The sequence below is a fragment of the Erinaceus europaeus genome, chromosome 1, assembly GCF_950295315.1.
Source record: "Erinaceus europaeus chromosome 1, mEriEur2.1, whole genome shotgun sequence".
In the NCBI taxonomy this organism is placed as follows: domain Eukaryota; kingdom Metazoa; phylum Chordata; class Mammalia; order Eulipotyphla; family Erinaceidae; genus Erinaceus; species Erinaceus europaeus.
This window is the reverse complement of record NC_080162.1, coordinates 42629250-42646606: the sequence shown is the minus strand read 5'-3', so window position 1 is coordinate 42646606 and position 17357 is coordinate 42629250. Positions and strand designations below refer to the sequence as shown.

The window sequence follows — 17357 nt, the reverse complement described above, 5'->3', positions numbered from 1 at the left end:
TCCTTAGTTTCCATGATGTTAATTACAAACAAGACTAACATAATGATGGCATTAGAAATTTATAAGATTTGGAAAGATAACTTCTGAAGCTACCATCTATTAGTCATGTTTGGATCAGTCAACACAGATGAGCAAATTTCCTTTTAAGTTGGGAGTAATAACATTCCCTAGTTCATATGATCCCTGAGTGACTTAAATGAGATAGATAGCATGTGATTTTCATATAGTAAGGATCCAATAAATATTATTATTTTCAGTGGTGGTGGTCAATAGTCCTACTGCAACAATTTCATAACCAGATAATTATATTTGATAATTCTTTATATGGAAAATTATTTGGTGCAGTATACATTTAGCAGTTCTGGTCCTTGTACCCACTAGATGCCAGTAACATCACGGACAAAAGTTCTAGTACTTCCTACCCCGACCAAAAATACTTGTGGATATTACCATATGTATTCTATGAACAAACGCATCTGTTTTGAATTTTAGAACCTTTATGAGTAACTGTTAACTATAGTCAAATAGTTTCTGCATCTTATTTACTTTGAGCGACAATTAAATGCCATCTTGAAAACATTTTGTTAATTCTTTTTAAAGTTTCCTACTGGGGCCGGGTGGTACAGCACCAGGTTGAGCACATGTGTTGCAATGTGCCAGTGATCTGGGTTTGATCTAGATCTAGTGATCTAGTCTCCACCTGCGATGGGAAAATTTTGTGAGTGGGAAAGCTGAATGGCAGTTGCCTGCATCTCACTCCTTTCTCTATTATTTCCTTCCCTCTTGATATCTGGCTGTCTCTATCCAATACATAAATAAAGACAATTTTTTAAAGTTTCCTAATAATTCTCCTTCTGATGGTTTCAGTATCTCCATTCTGCTTCTGAAGAACCATATTCATTCTATTTTTATTCCTAATGTTTTGTATAAAGTGATTAGTGCAAGACATGTCAAGTAGTAAATGTAGTAGTCAACCTGCAGTAGGAATTTATTTCTCTTCTATTGGCAGATGATATGAGAAAGCTTCAAAACTCCCAAAAGCAAATGTGTGAACTCAGAGTGAAGTCATTCTAATAGAAATAGGACTGTTGGGTGAAGTTAGAATCATCATTTGTATCCTGAAATCAAGTCAAGCTTGACACCACTCATATCTTATGGATTTTGAGTTAGTAAGTCACTGAATTTCCATTTTATTTGTGTCAGTTGGGGTTAAGTCAATGGTCTACCAAGTGCTTGAAGATGTGCCTTTATTAATCTTCATGGTGATCCTATGAGAAGCATAATAAATTATAATCATTTTACAGATGGTCAGTAGCCCAATGGGCAAGGTTCCACAGATGGTACATGATAGAGCAGTAATTTAATTTCAGTTTCTCCAATGCCCAGTTCAGTTGATTGTGCAAGTCTTCTTGTCAGTGTTCATGAGGTTAAGGGGGGGGGGAGCATTCCACCTTCTGTACCCTATAGTGACCCTGGGTCCATGCTCCCAGAGGGATAAAGAATAGGAAAGCTTTCAAGGGAGGGGACAGAATATGGAACTCTGGTAGTGGGAATTATGTGCAATTGTACTCCTCTTATCCTATGGCCTTGTCGGTATTTATTTTTATTTCATGAATAAATGTAAATATTATTTCTGTTCAATGCCCCCTTTTTCAAGGATATTTCTTAAGGGAATCCTAGCACCTTGCTAAGTCATCTATATGCATTGCTGCTTTTACCTAAAAGAACTCCACAATGAAGTTATTATCTGAATAATATTCAATTTCAACACAAAGGCTAAAGGTGAGTAGAACTTTCCTCAATGTCTTTGGGAAGATCCCTTATGTTCTACTGGAGAATACTGTGAAACATTTGCATATACAGGCTGGATATGTGAAAATATTTTCCCTAGAGAGACTTTCCTTCTGTCTTTTTTTCTTTAACCAATTTGAGACTGGGATAAAATCATTTTAGTTAATATGAAATTGCCTTGTTTCAAACACATCCAAAAATAGCAAAAGAAAAAAATATCTTCACTAATATAGCAAAGCAAATAGGAAAGCTTCATGCTTGGAGGAACCCAAATGATCTTACTATATAGAACATCTTGATGGAACCTATAAAGATTCATCTTCATTTCAGTTTCAGAGAAAATATAAAATAGCAATATCACCTTCCATTTAACACTGTTACCCTGAAAACCTAAGTCCAGTTCCAAAAGAAATAACAATAAAATTTCAAGGATATTTCTTAAGGGAATGCTAGCACCTTGCTAAGTCATCTATATGCATTGCTGCTTTTACCTAAAAGAACTCCACAATGAAGTTATTATCTGAATAAATTTAAAAGGCAAATTTGAACAATTTTCTCAACAACAAGTAACAAACAGAGGTTAGACCCAGAATATCTCTGCCTCCCTAACCAGAACTCCTTAAAACTTGGGCAGCTATTCAAAAATTAATATTTTCAATTACTCTCTGATTTACTACAAGAGGTAGTAATAGGAAAAATGTCTAGACTTTCATGTTTAGTTTTAGAAGGCTAAAACCCCAGTAAACTTCTGTAGTATTTTGTGACTATTTGAAACACAGTTTGAAATTACATAATCTTTCAGTTTATAATATTTATTTATTTACTATTAGATAAAGACAGAGAGAAATTGAGAAGAAAGGGGAGATAGAAATGGAGAGAAACATACACCTGCAGACCTGCTTCACCACTCTTGAAGCTTTCCCCCTGCAGGTGGGAGCCAGGGGTTTGAACCTGGGTCCTTGCTCACTGTAATGTGTGCACTTAACCAGTTAGGCAAGCACCTAGCCTCGTGTTCCAGTTTTTAACCCTATTCATATTTTGTCAGACATTAATTTATTCCTATTGTAACCTAGTAGAACTATTAGGGATATAGAAGATTATTTTAAGACTTTCATATCCCTCATAAGTGATAAAGAGTGGAGGAGTGTGTGTGTGTGTGTGTTGTTGTTGTTGTTTGTTATGCCACTGCACAGGGGAAAATTTACTACCCTTTTGGATTTTTCTCATTCAGGACTAGTAACCAAAATAAGAATCAGACTAGCTAGCAAAAGAAAGAAAATCTGTTTTAACAACACCCATATGGAGAACTCACACTACTGCAAATTCTAATATATCCATATATTAGATCTGGGACTGATTATGCGTTAAGCTATTTAGGGTGCAGCCCTGGTGGTGGTGCAGTGGAGAGCTATGAACTTGCAAGCTTGAGCTATTGGATTTGATCTCTAGTACTGCATATAACAGTGCTGTTTTGGCTTTCCTTTCTCTGTCTTTTATTTTTCACTGATAGTGGGAAAAAAAAACTGTTTCTCAGATAGATGGAGGGGGCATGCCCTCTCATAATTATAAACCTAGAATGTTTATTATTTTTTTAACTAATAAGGTGCAAGGAATAGTGGTACATTTTTCAATTGTAAAAAGGTCAAAGAACTAAGATATGATAAAAACTTCTCAGCCTCTAGGTTTTTCACTGCCTTAAACTTAAAAAAAAAAAATCTGTATTTTTAGATAATAACAGTTTCTCCTGAGGCCCAGAAGACTTTTATTGACCTTTACTTCCCCCTTACCAAGGTAATACTTACTGGAAGAAAACTGCCCTGCTGCACCTATAGAGCAGAACCCATCTGACTGTTTTAGCAAGACTGATTCCACATAGGTGAGGGTGTGATGGTTTGTTTGCAATAGGATAGTTAGGGCACATACGGATATTGTAAAATACTGGTGTCTTAAGCAAAAGAAGTGGTGACTGAAAATCGTGTGTGTGTGTGTGTGTATGAGAAATAATTTTCAGAATTATTCTAGTGGTCTTTGACCAAAACCCATAAAGTATTAGTGGCTTGAGTAATGAAAGGTGTTTTATTCTAGAACTTTTATCATTCTTTGGTATTACCATTTTTTGCACTTTATTACAAAACTCCAATTGTAAGTTAGTTTTGATAATCATAACTATAATATACAGTGTGGTACTACAAGTATTGTAGAGACTTGGACTATTTCTTATTTTGAATATCATTCTTATTTAGTAGTGAGAATTTGGGAAGGACTGAAATAATGATAAGAGACTGAGTATCAGGGATAATTTTAAGGATATTATTCATCAAACAGTAAGGTGAAATATACCAAACACCCCAAACCAATTCTTGAATTATCTATGATGATTTACCCATAAAAGTCATAAATAAGTAATTTTGCAAAGGAACACTGCTCTGAAGATTACAGTTTTATTCTTGAAAGTGAGGACCTTTGCAGTATCTGGGAAATTCTCTGACTTGTTTATAGTGTTTTGATTTCCACAAACTTGAAATTAAAATCAACTAGAGACATGTGGTAGCACAAAAATTAAAAACATTTTAGGATAGATATAGGAGATTTGAATTGATAGTATCTAAAAAGCATTTTTAGGGACCTGTGGTAGCACAGCGGGTTAAGCGCACATGGCGCAAAGCACAAGGATCTGAGTAAGGATCTTCATTCGAGACCCTGGCTCCCCACCTGCAGAGGGGTCGCTTCAAAAGTGGTGAGGCATGTCTGCAGGTGTCTTTCTCTCCCTTTCTCTGTTGCCCCTCCTCTCTCGATTTCTCTCTGTCTCATCCAACAACAACAACAGCAATGACAACAATAATAATAATGGCGCCAGCAAGGGTTACAACAAGGGCAACAAAGTGGGAAAAAATGGCCTCCAGGAGCAGTGGATTCTTAGTGCAGGCACCGAGCCCCAGCAATAATGCTGGAGGCAAAAAAGAAAACATTTTTAAATAACTAAGGTTTGTTTACAATGGGAATGAGCAGATTAATTTCAGCGAAACAATATTGTCATATAGTCACATGAAATAATAATCTTAGGTTTACAGAGTTTCTGTTTTTATCCTTCATATATAAAGCATCATCTTTGCATTCACTTTTACAAATAATTTTTATTCCTAAATTTAATTTTTCATCTTCAATAATGCCAGACAATATACAAAGTTTCTTATTATTTTTTAAAATATTTATTTCTTTACATGTCAAAAAAAATTAATCAGAGCATCACACTAGTAAATGTAATCCCTGGAATTAAACTCAGGACTTCAAGTTCCCAAATCTAACTCTCTAGTCAATATACCACCATCCAGGCTGCAGATATTCCAATTTTTTTTTTTTTTTTTTTGCTTTCCAGGGTTATCACTGAGGCTTGGTGTCTGCACCATGAATCCACTATTGCTGGTGGTCATTTTTTTTTTCCATTTTATTGGAGAGGGCAGGAAGAAATTGAGAGCAGGGCAGAAAAAAGAGAGGGGGAGATAAAGATAAAGATAGAGACCTGCTTCACTGCCTGTGAAGCGACCCATCCTACAGGTGGGGGGCTGGGGGCTTGAACAGAGATCCTTGCACAGGTCCTTGTGCTTTGTACTATGTGTGCTGTGCTTAACCTGGTAAGCCACTACCTGACCTCTGATATTAAAATTCTTAACATCTAGTCATTTAAAATTATAAACTATAAAATTGATCTACAGGACTACAAAAGAATGTCGAAATTCTGAAGGAATTTTTTTATTGTCATTATTTCTTCATAACACAAGGACATTTTCACATAGACAAAGACAGAGAGAAAAGACAGAGAAAGACACTATTGCACTGAAGTGTCCACTAGTGCAGTAGGGGCTGGTTTGAACATGGGTTGAATGTATGGTAAAACAGGGTTCAGTATCCAAGTGAACTATTTTACCTGCCCTAATCCAATCTATTTGTTGCTAGTGATTGACACAATACTGCTGAGAGCATCTCTTCTCTCCTATGTAACTTCAAGAAGAAAAGTCACAATAACACCTATTGAGTACTGCATTAAACAAGCTTGAAAATAATCAACATTTTTGCAATGAACAGTAACGTCACACATCAGTGGCTTTTTGTATTGGTAATCTACCATAGTTAATTCACTGGAGGAAATATAAATAGAATAACAATGTGAAAGCTTCTAAAAACCAAGAGTAGGGAGTTGAGCAGTAGTGCAGTGGGTTAAGCGCACGTGGTGAGAAGCGCAAGGACCTGCATAAGGATCCCAGTTTGAGTCCCGGCTCCCCACCTGCAGGGGGTTCACTTCACAGGTGGTGAAGCAGATCTGCAGGTGTCTATCTTTCTCTCCCCCTCTCTGTCTTCCTCTTCTCTCTCCATTTCTCTCTGTCCTGTCTAAAATAAATAAATAAATAAAAATTTTAAAAAATAATTAAAAAAAAACATAAGTTGACCTCTGTTTTACCTAACCCAGTATAAGACACATTTTCCCCCACCTTTCTTCATTCAGCTTCAATTCGTGCTACCAAACTACTGTGTAATTGAAATTCTTATCACATTCACAAAGCTTAGTATCCTCTATGGGAAAGAAAATAATGCTGAATATATAAGTATTTTATGATGCAACTAGAATTTCATAGATATAACCACTCATTTCTCAACTTGTAGTTGAAGTTGGATCTAATATGAAAATTCAGACCTCAAATGACATGAATATAGAAAAAGGAAAGAAAAAGCAGAGAAACAGTCATAAAACTCACCTCCCTGCCTCAAAAGTAAACCAAGCAGCATCTCGTCCATACCGCCGCAGGGCACTTAGCGGCCAAGAGATGAGTTTGACTCTGGGATTCTGGATGTCCCAAAGACAGATGTGCTCATAGGTAATCTGCAAGGCACATTCGCCATGTACATCTAAGTTAGGAGATGGCATCAAATACACATTGAATCTCTCTGGGAGAAAAACAAAAGGTTAGTCTAAAATCCCCAGGAACAAAACAGCACAGACATTGTAGGAATAAAGAGTCATTTCAAAATAAGTTAAGGTCATAGTCTAGAATTTGGTTCAATACACAGAAAATAAACCTTTGTTATAAATTAGCAGTTCCAGAAAGTGATTTTTAAATGAAGACTATATTAAATAATATTATAATGATACACTGGCTATCAGCATACACAAAACAATATACATGAGCAAAGACCAATTTAGAAGTATTTGAATTTGCTTGATAAAAAACTTATACACCAGTAAAAGACTAAAGCAATGAAACCGTTAAAAACAATTTTTCTTGTCAAGTACATATTAATTACGCCCACATTTTTGTGTTCACAAAAAATGCAGGTGCAATACAATGGCTACATACATGGCTTGTTGATAGCAAAGCTCCATTGATCATCAAGTTATCATTTCCATAACTAGATGAATAAAACTGCACCTCACATTATTATAATATTCCATATTAATATACATTTAACTGATCAACAACTTGTGCAAATAGATATGTATGAACTAGTTTTAACAAAGGACTGTCTTTAGTCAAATACAGGAAAGAAATTTTCATCTGCTTATTTGCATAATTGCTAAATTCTAACCAATTTGAACTTCTTTGATGATACATTACTGCAATCAAATATCCATCCTAGTCATATATCTGGATAACATTTCTATTGATTTTTAGAAAATTCATTAATTTTAAAAGTTAAGTAGCTAGATACCTTTAAGTGAGATTTAAATAAAACATTACAACTACAGAAAACATGTTTTCACCTATCTATCATTATGGTTTACTGCCTACATCTGACAAAATTGTATGATACTAATATTAGCGGTATTGAAAACACATTCACTTATAATACAGAACTGGAATTTTCATTGAACTTGGAAGACAATAACATCAAGATCATGTTCATGAAAAGTTTTTAAATTATTTTAAACTTCCAATAACAAAATGTTTTCTGTTTGAATAAGTATTATTTCAAAAGGATATGTTCATAGATAAAACTTGCCCTTGGAAATTTGTAGAACAAATAAGACTGTTATTTATTTAGTAAAATGTAAGTGAGACTATTGGCAATTTATTTTCTTAGAAGCTCTTCAACTCTACTGTACTCAAAATAACAACAGCAAATCATAATGGGAAGAGCCACTTTAAATATAATTACTTTATGTCATACAAATTAATATTGAAAAGTTTCTTAGAAGACACTGATGTCTTTATACCAATAACCCCTAAGTTATAGACCAAAGGTTTTCTTATTTGAATTTGGCAGAACAGGAAACCAAGGCACAGAAAACTGATACGGGAACAGTAATTGCTTGACTTGTCCAATTCTTAAATTCAGTTTGTAACACTATCAGAGTAGAGCTGCAGTAACAGAAATTTATGATAAAGAAATGCTGATCTGAGCATCGTATGGGTAAAAATATCAAGACCTGTTGCATTTTTTTTTTTTTGGAGCTGCCTCAGTCTCTGAAGGGAGCCTGGGTTATCCCGTGATGTTCCTCAAAGAAGACTGGTCCCGAAATGAGTGCAGCCTACAGTGTTCCCAGCTGTGACCATGAGCTAAAAGCTCAGACCAATAGGAACTTAGTTATTACATAAGCTATTGTCCTAAATATATATGCTCAGGTTTGGGTCGGTACAGGTAAATAGTTAAAATTATTCACTGAATTTTCTTTTTCAATAATAGAAGCAATTCTCTTTCCAAATTCAACTTTCTAGTTCTTTTCTCTACTATGGCACCATTTTCACAGACAATATTTTTATCTAATGTCATGATACCTATAAAACTCAAGTAAAATTGAACATAGTTGTGGGATCCTAGAAACATGCCTATAATGGACTTCCTAGCTTCCTTCCACCCTAAGATCCCTAATTTCATCTGTCCTGTTGCATTTTTAATCTTTAGTTGGTTTTATGGCATGGCTTCATTTGTCAGTGTATGCACATACTTTTAACCCAGGAGCACTTTGATTTAGTGATGCACAGAAGGAGGCAACTCAAGCTTTTGTGACAGTAGTAAAATAACTTCTCCCTGTAGCTCAATTTCCAGATCTATGAAAAAAGCTCCTATGAATTAGCCAGGGCTTGTAGGTCTCTGTCAATAACAGTCCATGAAAATGGATTATGGCCAATATAGTGCATTCCTGATAGTCCCAGATTGTAAAAGTGTCATTTAGATAAAGCTTCAACTGGGAAAGTGGACATTGTTTCACAGGCAATTGGGACATATGAGCATTCGTGGAAAGGGTCAGTGTAATTCCACCTCTGTCATATCCTAATCATACCAGGAAACCCAGAGTCTCTGGTGGCGGTACATCCTCATAGATCAAGTCAGTAGCTAAAAGAGAATGCCAGGAAACTATCTGCCCTGTCACAAGGCTCTGTTATTTGGAGGCAAAGAAATCATTTCTTCTTTCTAGGCTCATGCTATAAGACAACATGCTTTTTTTTTTTGTCCTTGAAGCATTAGTGAGTATTCTGGCCATTATTACTTAAAATAATACATTCCCAGGTTGAGTGCTGAGATCAAACAGATGGTTCAAATGCTTAGCTTTTTAAAAATCAAATATTTAGGTGGATTTTAATATGGTGAAATATTGGTGATGTTTGCATTATAATGAAAACATCAGAAGGGGCAAACGGTGGCACAACCATAGAGTACAAATAGTACCATGCACAAGGACCCAGATTCAAGTCCCAGGCCCCAGTTGCAGGGGATAAGCTTGCAAAGCAGTGGAGCAGTGCTACTGATCACTTTCTCATCCTCTTTCTCCCTTTCTATTTATCTCTGTCTTTATGAGAGAGGGGGAGAATATGGCCACAAGAATGAGTGTGTTGTCATGCAGGCACTGAGCCCAGTGATAACTGATGAAAAAAGAAAGATTTCAGTACATTCTTAAGTAAAAAGGGCAAAACAAAACCCCATTGTACTATAAAATCTGTACATTAGAAATAGGCCCAAGAGGGGGTTCGGCGGTAGCGCAGCGGGTTAAGCGAACGTGGCGCAAAGCGCAAGGACCAGCGCAAGGATCCTGGTTTGAGCCCCCGGCTCCCCACCTGCAGGGGAGTCGCTTCACAGGTGGTGAAGCAGGTCTGCAGGTGTCTGTCTTTCTCTCCCCCTCTCTGTCTTCCCCTCCTCTCTCTATTTCTCTCTGTCCTATCCAACAATGATGACAGCAATAACAACAATAGTAGTAACTACAACAATAAAACATCAAGGGAAACAAAAATAAATAAATATTAAAAAATTAAAAAAAAAAAAAAAAAAAAAAAGAAATAGGCCCAAGAGTAGAGTCTGGAATCAAATAGGAACTATGGGAATTACAACAAGCTCTTTAGCTTTTCTAAGCTTTAGTTGTTCACCTATATAACTGAGGAAAGTAATAGTATCTATGCCATTGGACTCCTGGGAAAATTAAATGATCTAATGCAGGCAAAACAGATTTTACAGAAACTGGCACGTATTAGGTTCCTCCAGATTCTGAGCTGATGTTACTACTTTATACCCATTCATAATATACATGGAGGAATGCACATGAAATATTGACACAATTTTTAGTAAAATAAAAGCTCGCTTTACTTAACCCTATACTTTTATAACCTCTAAATGTTTTACATAATAAAAATGTCTTATACAGGGATAAAAACAGTTTTGAAAAAAGAGATTGAAGGAGAGAATTTTCTTTACATACCACTCTGTTCTCTCTCAACCCCAGTAGCCAGTAAGTCCGGCTCTCCAAGGCTAATGTCATTGATCCGTGTGCCCACACACTCCATCTGGAGTACTTTGCACCATTCATCAGCCTCAAGATCTGCGGAAATGTCCACAAGATTAACCCACATGCGCAGTGCTGCCCCATAAAAGCTAAAAGAAAAAGTCCTTTCTGCTTCAAACAAACCTGATTCACAAGCAAAGGTCTTGGAGGTATCATCATTGAAATAAATCCCTAAAGCGTGTTTCTTCGTGCTCTTTGGCAATCGAGCTACGTTCTTCACATTGTTGAGTTCTGTAACCTGGAAAAAGAACAATTTGAAGTTTGGTCACACTCGCAGAATGAATTTTTCAAACCCACAACAAACTGAGGTGAGGTGTAGAAAATAAAAGGCATATCACAAATACAGCTTGTTAGTATATTTGAAAGCTACAAGTCATTTTAGTGTTAGCCATGATGTATTGCAAGGAAAGGTATAACAAGTTACCATTCCTTTTAAAAATGCATGAAGCATAGGCTCAATGCATGTAGCACAGGCTCAACATGTCATATATAGAGAAAATTTGTTTTTGTTTTCGGATATACCCAAAGATCGTATTTTTATCTCAGTTGCCATGTCTATCTCCATCACTCTAGCTAGTATTTTGAATTCAAGTCATCTCTTTAGAGTAAGTGTAAACACTGACCTAACAGAAAATAATGGCTTTCTAATTCATACTTAAATGAATTCATTCTTGTGTATTGCACCAGAGGAAAAGACTCTGGGGTGTTTGGGTGGGGGAGGAGAGTACAGGTCCCAGAAAAGGATGACAGAGGACCTAGTAGGGGGTTGTATTGTTATGTGTAACACTGAGAAATGTTATGTATGTACAAACTATTGTATTTACTGTCTACTGTAAAGCATTAATCCCCCAATAAAGGAAAAAATAAAATAAAATAATTAATTCATTCTATCAATCAGCAAAAGGGTGTAAGGAGTTTTAGGTCCAATAAAACAGCTCACTTGATGGTGGGTGGGTGGTACGCAGTGGGTTAAGTGCACATGGTGTGAAGCCTAAGGACCACCATAAAGATCCCAGTTCGAGCTCCCAGCTCCCTACATGCAGGGTCATCACTTCACAGGCAGTGAAGCTGGTCTGCAGGTGTCTATCTTTCTCTCCCCCTGTATCCGTCTCCTCTCTTGATTTCTCTCTTTCCTATCCAACAACAAGAAGAGCAACAAAATGGAGAAAATGGCCTCCAGGAGCAGTGGATTCATAGTGCAGGCACTGAGCCCTAATGATAACCCTGGAGGCCAAAAAAAAGCTCACTTGGGTATGGCGCTACCTGGTTCTCACTGCACTGAAGGAAGTTTTAGTGCTGTGGTCTGCTTCACTCACTCTCACTATCAATAAAATAAAAAGAATAGTGTGGTCCAGGAGGTAGCGCAGTGGCTAAAGCATCGGACTCTCAAGCATGAGGTCCTGAGTTCAATCCCCCACAGCACAAGTACCACATGCCTGGTTATTTCTCTCTACTCCTATGTTTTTCATTAATAAAAAATAAAATATTTTTCAAAAGAAAGTATAAGCATCCTTCTAAAAAATAAAATTAAAAATAGTTAAAATGACCTTCTACTTGGGGTCAAAGTCAGATATTCCAATACAAAGAGTCATCTTAAAAAGTATTTCCTTATTCTCCCTGACTTATAGTTAGCTTCTCAATAGAAAAATATGTTTTGTTTCAGAGCCTGAGAAAACTATGGAATATCATTTTCTCCTCATAAGTAGTGAAAGATTTCCCCATTAGATAGTCTGTCCTTTCTTCCTCTTTCACACAATTTATTGGTCCACTTAAAACTTTTATAATCCACTATCCTCCCACACAAGATATTGGATTACTGTGTTTCCAAAATAGTCAACCCTTTGTTTGATTCGAATGCCATGTTGAATCCTAAAGAAAGATATCTAGTCCTGAAACAGAGAAGGCTAAAGTGACTTTAGGATAGGATAACTAAGAAAAATCCTTCACACTGCAAAGTTTACCTACCTTTAGTATATCTTGCTCATGTTGTTCTATTAAAAGATGTGCCTACCATCAACCTGCCCTTACAGATGCTGTACGGTTTCTTCATGTATTAGTCTAAAAATCACTGGCTCAGAAATAACTGGGGACTGGGCAATGGTGCATTTGGTTGAATGCACATATTGCTATGAGCAAGGATCCAGGTTCAAGTCCTAAGTCCCCACCTGCAGGAAGGAAGCTTCATGAGTCCTGAAGCAGTACTGTAAGTCTCTTTCTCTCTTTATGTCCCTTCATCTTTTCAAGTTCTGTCTGTCCTATCAAGTAAATAGTTAAATAAATAGCTTTAAAAAAAAACTGCTGGGGAGATAGGATTTGGCTATGTAAATGATTTTCATGCTTGAAGTTCTGGTCCTAGGTTCAGTCTCCAGCACCACCATAAAACAGAGCTGAGCAGTGCTCTCGTTTCTTTCTCCTTCCATCTTTCACCATGCATCTCTGTCATTAAAATAATTTTTAAAAAAGTGAAAAGAAGCCTGATTCTTAAAAAAAGTGGAAAGAAAGGAGTGGGTAGAGAAATATTCTCTACACTAACTCTATTCTGATTACTACATTTCTCTGATACTTAATGTCTATAGATTCTTTTATAGTTGAAATGTAATGTCATAACATAAACATCATAATAATTGCTGCAGACTAAATGTTTATAGCTACCAAAATCCACAAGTTGCAATCCAACCCCCCAAAGTAGATGGACACTCATGAATTAGTGTTCTTAGAAAAGAGACCCCAGGGTTCCACCATCCCTTTTGCCATATGAGGGACACAGAAAGATGCCTCTGTGAACCAAAAAACTAGTTTTCACCAGAAATGAGTGTGTTGGAACCTTGACCTAGGATTTTCCAGCATCTATTACTGTAAGTAGCAAATTCTGCAAGCTTATTGAATATCCACTTTACTTTTGCTATGTTATCCCCCAAATACCAAGACATCAGTGTTCCTCAAGCTATCTTTTTTAGTCGTTCAGTTACTCAGCAGTATCTTTGTTACTTTCTAGCATACCAAGACTCTCAGAGTCTAGCAGATGTAAGTAGGTTACTTTTTAATTATTTATGTGACTTCCCATTGCAAGCCACTATCAGTTAGCATCACCGCAAAGTTGTTGGTTTCTTCACTTCCACCTTAACCTCACTAATTCATAAATAACACAGCATCTACCAGAGCTTTTTAACAATGTCAGTGTGAGTCAAGTATTTTTTATAAAACAGAACACTGTAACGGCTTCCCATTGCACTTGGGACAAAAGCCCAAATCTTGAGCATGACTATCACCGCCCTCCCTCTGTGTTCTACTTCAAAGCTGTCTCAATAACCTCCTCTCTGATAATCCTACGTGCATCCCATATTCCAGTCACAATGGTCTTTATTCAGTGTCAGAAGGCTCACACTTCTCCTGGCACATACCCCTCTGCACTGTCTGCCTACTTCACTCCCTTTCATCTGTAGACATTAGTTTAAATCACGGTTATCATTTGAGGTGACTCTTCTACATCACTAAAATTAGATTCAAGGCTCTGCTGTTCATTGGCTTATTTGTCCATACAGTCTTCTAATAGCTATCTGGGTTATCCTGAGTGCCTGTCTTCCTTCTAGAGCAAAGACTGCATAGGTGAGGGGTAGCATAACTTTTGCTTACCTATGTGCCTGTCACATTGTGGGTACTTAGTATTAATGAATGTGAAAAATAATAGCAAATCACCCACTAATTTACTTGTGTGGTTCTTCTCCAAGGTCAATCCTTCTCTCTCCTTACCCAAGGAAAAAGCTCACTTCCATTGGGAACTTATCCTGATCTCAGTGTAAATTAAATGGTCCTGTTGTTAAAATTTGGTGGCTCTAGCTGGCCGGGCTAGCTTCACGGGCGGGTAACAGAGACTCAAGGACACACAGCTGGGCCAGGAAGCTGTATTTCTTTATTCAGGAACAACGATTCATAAACTAAACCAAACTAATCACCAAACAGAACTCTCCTGCCTCTTTCCCCCACGGCAGCGCCAAGCACTCTTGAACTCTGGAACTCTGGAATCCTCTCGGGGTTCCTTGGGGTGGGGCCAAGCAGGCCTGCAAAACTAGCAGGACTGATCCAATTTTCTTGGCAGGGGGAGAGCTAGAACAACCCAATGTAAAGCATACAACATGGTCCCTTAATCCTATATCCATATATGATTCATAAAGCTATCTTCTAGTATTTGTCCCTGTGATTAACCCATTTATCTCTCTCCAGCTCCCACTAGAGTGATTTACTGATGGACTGAATCAGTGAAAAATAATCATTCAAGAGGGAATAGTTTTTGAGCCTCCATTATAAACAAACACTGTGCTTAGATTATTTTTTATAGAACAACTCATTAAAAACTTTAATAAAAAAAAAAACAGACTGAGGATGGTTAAAGTCCTGTGCCTAAGTTCACAGCTAGAAAAATGGCAGAACCATGTTTTGAATGAGGTGAACTCATCCTGAAGCTTATGCCCTGCACTCACTTGAAATGTTAATGGATAATTCTGCACAGTTTCAGAGATTCTTTAGCTTTGAAAAGCATTTCATATATGAGAACCTATTTTCTTTTACTGGGCTCGAGTGCCCAGGTGTTTTTTTTTTTTTCTTTTTTCTGACCTTCTACAAAACATTAGAGTGTTCCACTCTGAAACTCAGAAAAGACTTTGAAATATGCCATTTCATATCCATTAAGGGCAAAGTGGAAGGAATAAGTCATCAGAGACAGTCAGGAAGTATAGGGAGCACTTCATGACTCAGAACACAATCACATGTTCTGCAAATTGTTTTAGATAATAAGCAGCTCAATGGCCCCAATCAGGAGGGTTTCAGCATTCACAGAATATTCAGGGTTATGCTTGGGGTGTGGAAGGATTTCAGGTTCTAGAGAAAGTTCCTTTCCAAATCAGAACCACATCTCAATGAGCATGTACACAGGCACACATACATACTTAACTGAAAAATAACTGCAACTAGTTTTAATCCACAATAAAGTTTTCCTCAAAACACACATTAAAGTGATCATTATAACTAAAATGAATAGATAGCTTAACAAACCTTCATGAAACATTTATTTTCATCATCACTCTATTTCATAAAAAACTAATACGGTGGCAGTGGTTGTACACTGGGTTAAGTGAACATAGTACAAAGTGCAAGGACCTGCTCAAGGATCCTGGTTGGAGCCTCCGACTCCCTACCTGTGGAGGTGGGGTGGTCACTTCACAAGCTGTTAAGCAGGTCTGCAGGTGTCTTTTGTCTTTCTTTCTTCCTTTGTATATCTCCCGCCTCTCTCAATTTCTCTCTATCCTACCCACCCACCCCCCCAATTTTTTAAATAGAAGAAAATGGCCACAGGGACAATGGATTTGTAATGCAGGTACTGAGCCCCAGTGATAACCCTAGAGGCAAAAAAAAAAAAAAAAAATTAAGACAGTGTCTATTTGTTTCATGTTCTTTTACAAAGGAGTAAGTTTGTCCTTAAAAGTCACTTCTAAAGTAATGATAAATTTGATAAGGTTTTACATCTTCATTGAATAGAATATTTAACTGGGTGCTACACTAAAGATACCTGAATAACAAAGGTACTGTTCAGTACCCCTCTTATCCTATAGGCTTGTTGATATTTTTTATTTTATAAATAAATTTCAAAAGTACTGTACAGTAGATCCTCAAACAACACCATTAATAGATTACTAGAAACTGTGAATTTAAGTGAAATAAATGTGTAACTAGTGCAAATCATTAAATAAAGTAGTTTCCTTAAATGTCAACCAGAAATTCCTTTTCTTATTCAGGTTTATAAGGAAATAATATTGAACAAAATGTTACTCAAAGACCTGTTGTGCTGTATTCTCAATACCGCCTCACTGAGGCTAAAGATTTCTATGTATGCAATAATTTGTCTATCTTCATGTCAAAGATCAATCAGAAACTATGTCTTCAGAAACCTGAAACTTACTAAGAAAATTTCCTCCTGAATCTTTAAAGTTTTATATCTTAATTTTTTTCATGATAAAAAAAATATATATGTATACATGCATACCATATGAATTCTTATATATCTGTGTATAGATTTGTAGATAAAATACAAATATGTCTTCAGGATTTCTAACAACATTCAAGGGCAGAATCACACACAATTATAGTAGAAACTCTTTCCCTCACCAAAAATATTTCTTGAATCCAACAAAAATTTAATAATTACTTACTGATGCATTCATGTATTAACTTAATTTTAACATTTATTTTGTGTCAATTATTTTTCTATTCTCAGGATAGGAAGTTCACCAGAAAAGGTCTGCCCTTCTGAAGTTTAAGGGAGAAAATAAGTAAACAGAAGTATTTCAGCAGGTAGGAATAGGGAAATACTCTGAGAATAGATAAAAGTAAGATAAAGAACTGAGTTCAGGGGAATTATTGTCATCCCTGATCTAATGAACATCTTCCTGGATGTTTATTTTCATTTATTTTTTCAGATAATGCAGAAATATCTGTTTCTTTAGGGTTTGTTTCTAGATATTGGCCTCTGTTTTGTTTCTTCATATTCCTGTAATTTTGTGTTGAGATCCACATATTTGAAGAAAAAAAAGAATCAAATAGAAATAATGGAAATGAAAACAGTAACTGAATTCAAACAGTCACTAGAGAGGTTCAATAGTAGATTTGATAAAGAGTCAGCAAATTTGGAAGCAGTTATTTGAAATAATCCAGTTAAAGAAAAGAATGAATGAGAAAGGGTTTTATGCTCTTGAGATGGAAGTGTTCACTCTGTATTCAGTTACCTGAAATTATTTTCTGCACACCT

General features: G+C 36.4%; 1 protein-coding gene across 1 annotated transcript in view; it reads right to left on the bottom strand.

The window, feature by feature from the left end:
- The window catches only part of DOK5 (docking protein 5), a 186759-nt gene that overhangs the window by 56491 nt on the left and 112911 nt on the right, over window positions 1–17357 (bottom strand). Inside the window, exons 3-5 of the mRNA XM_007532952.3 lie at window positions 10682–10796; window positions 10475–10594; window positions 6543–6732 (exon numbers count right to left, since the gene is read on the bottom strand). Of these exons, the coding sequence (XP_007533014.1) occupies window positions 6543–6732; window positions 10475–10594; window positions 10682–10796 (425 nt within the window). The remainder of the gene's footprint in view (window positions 1–6542; window positions 6733–10474; window positions 10595–10681; window positions 10797–17357) is intronic.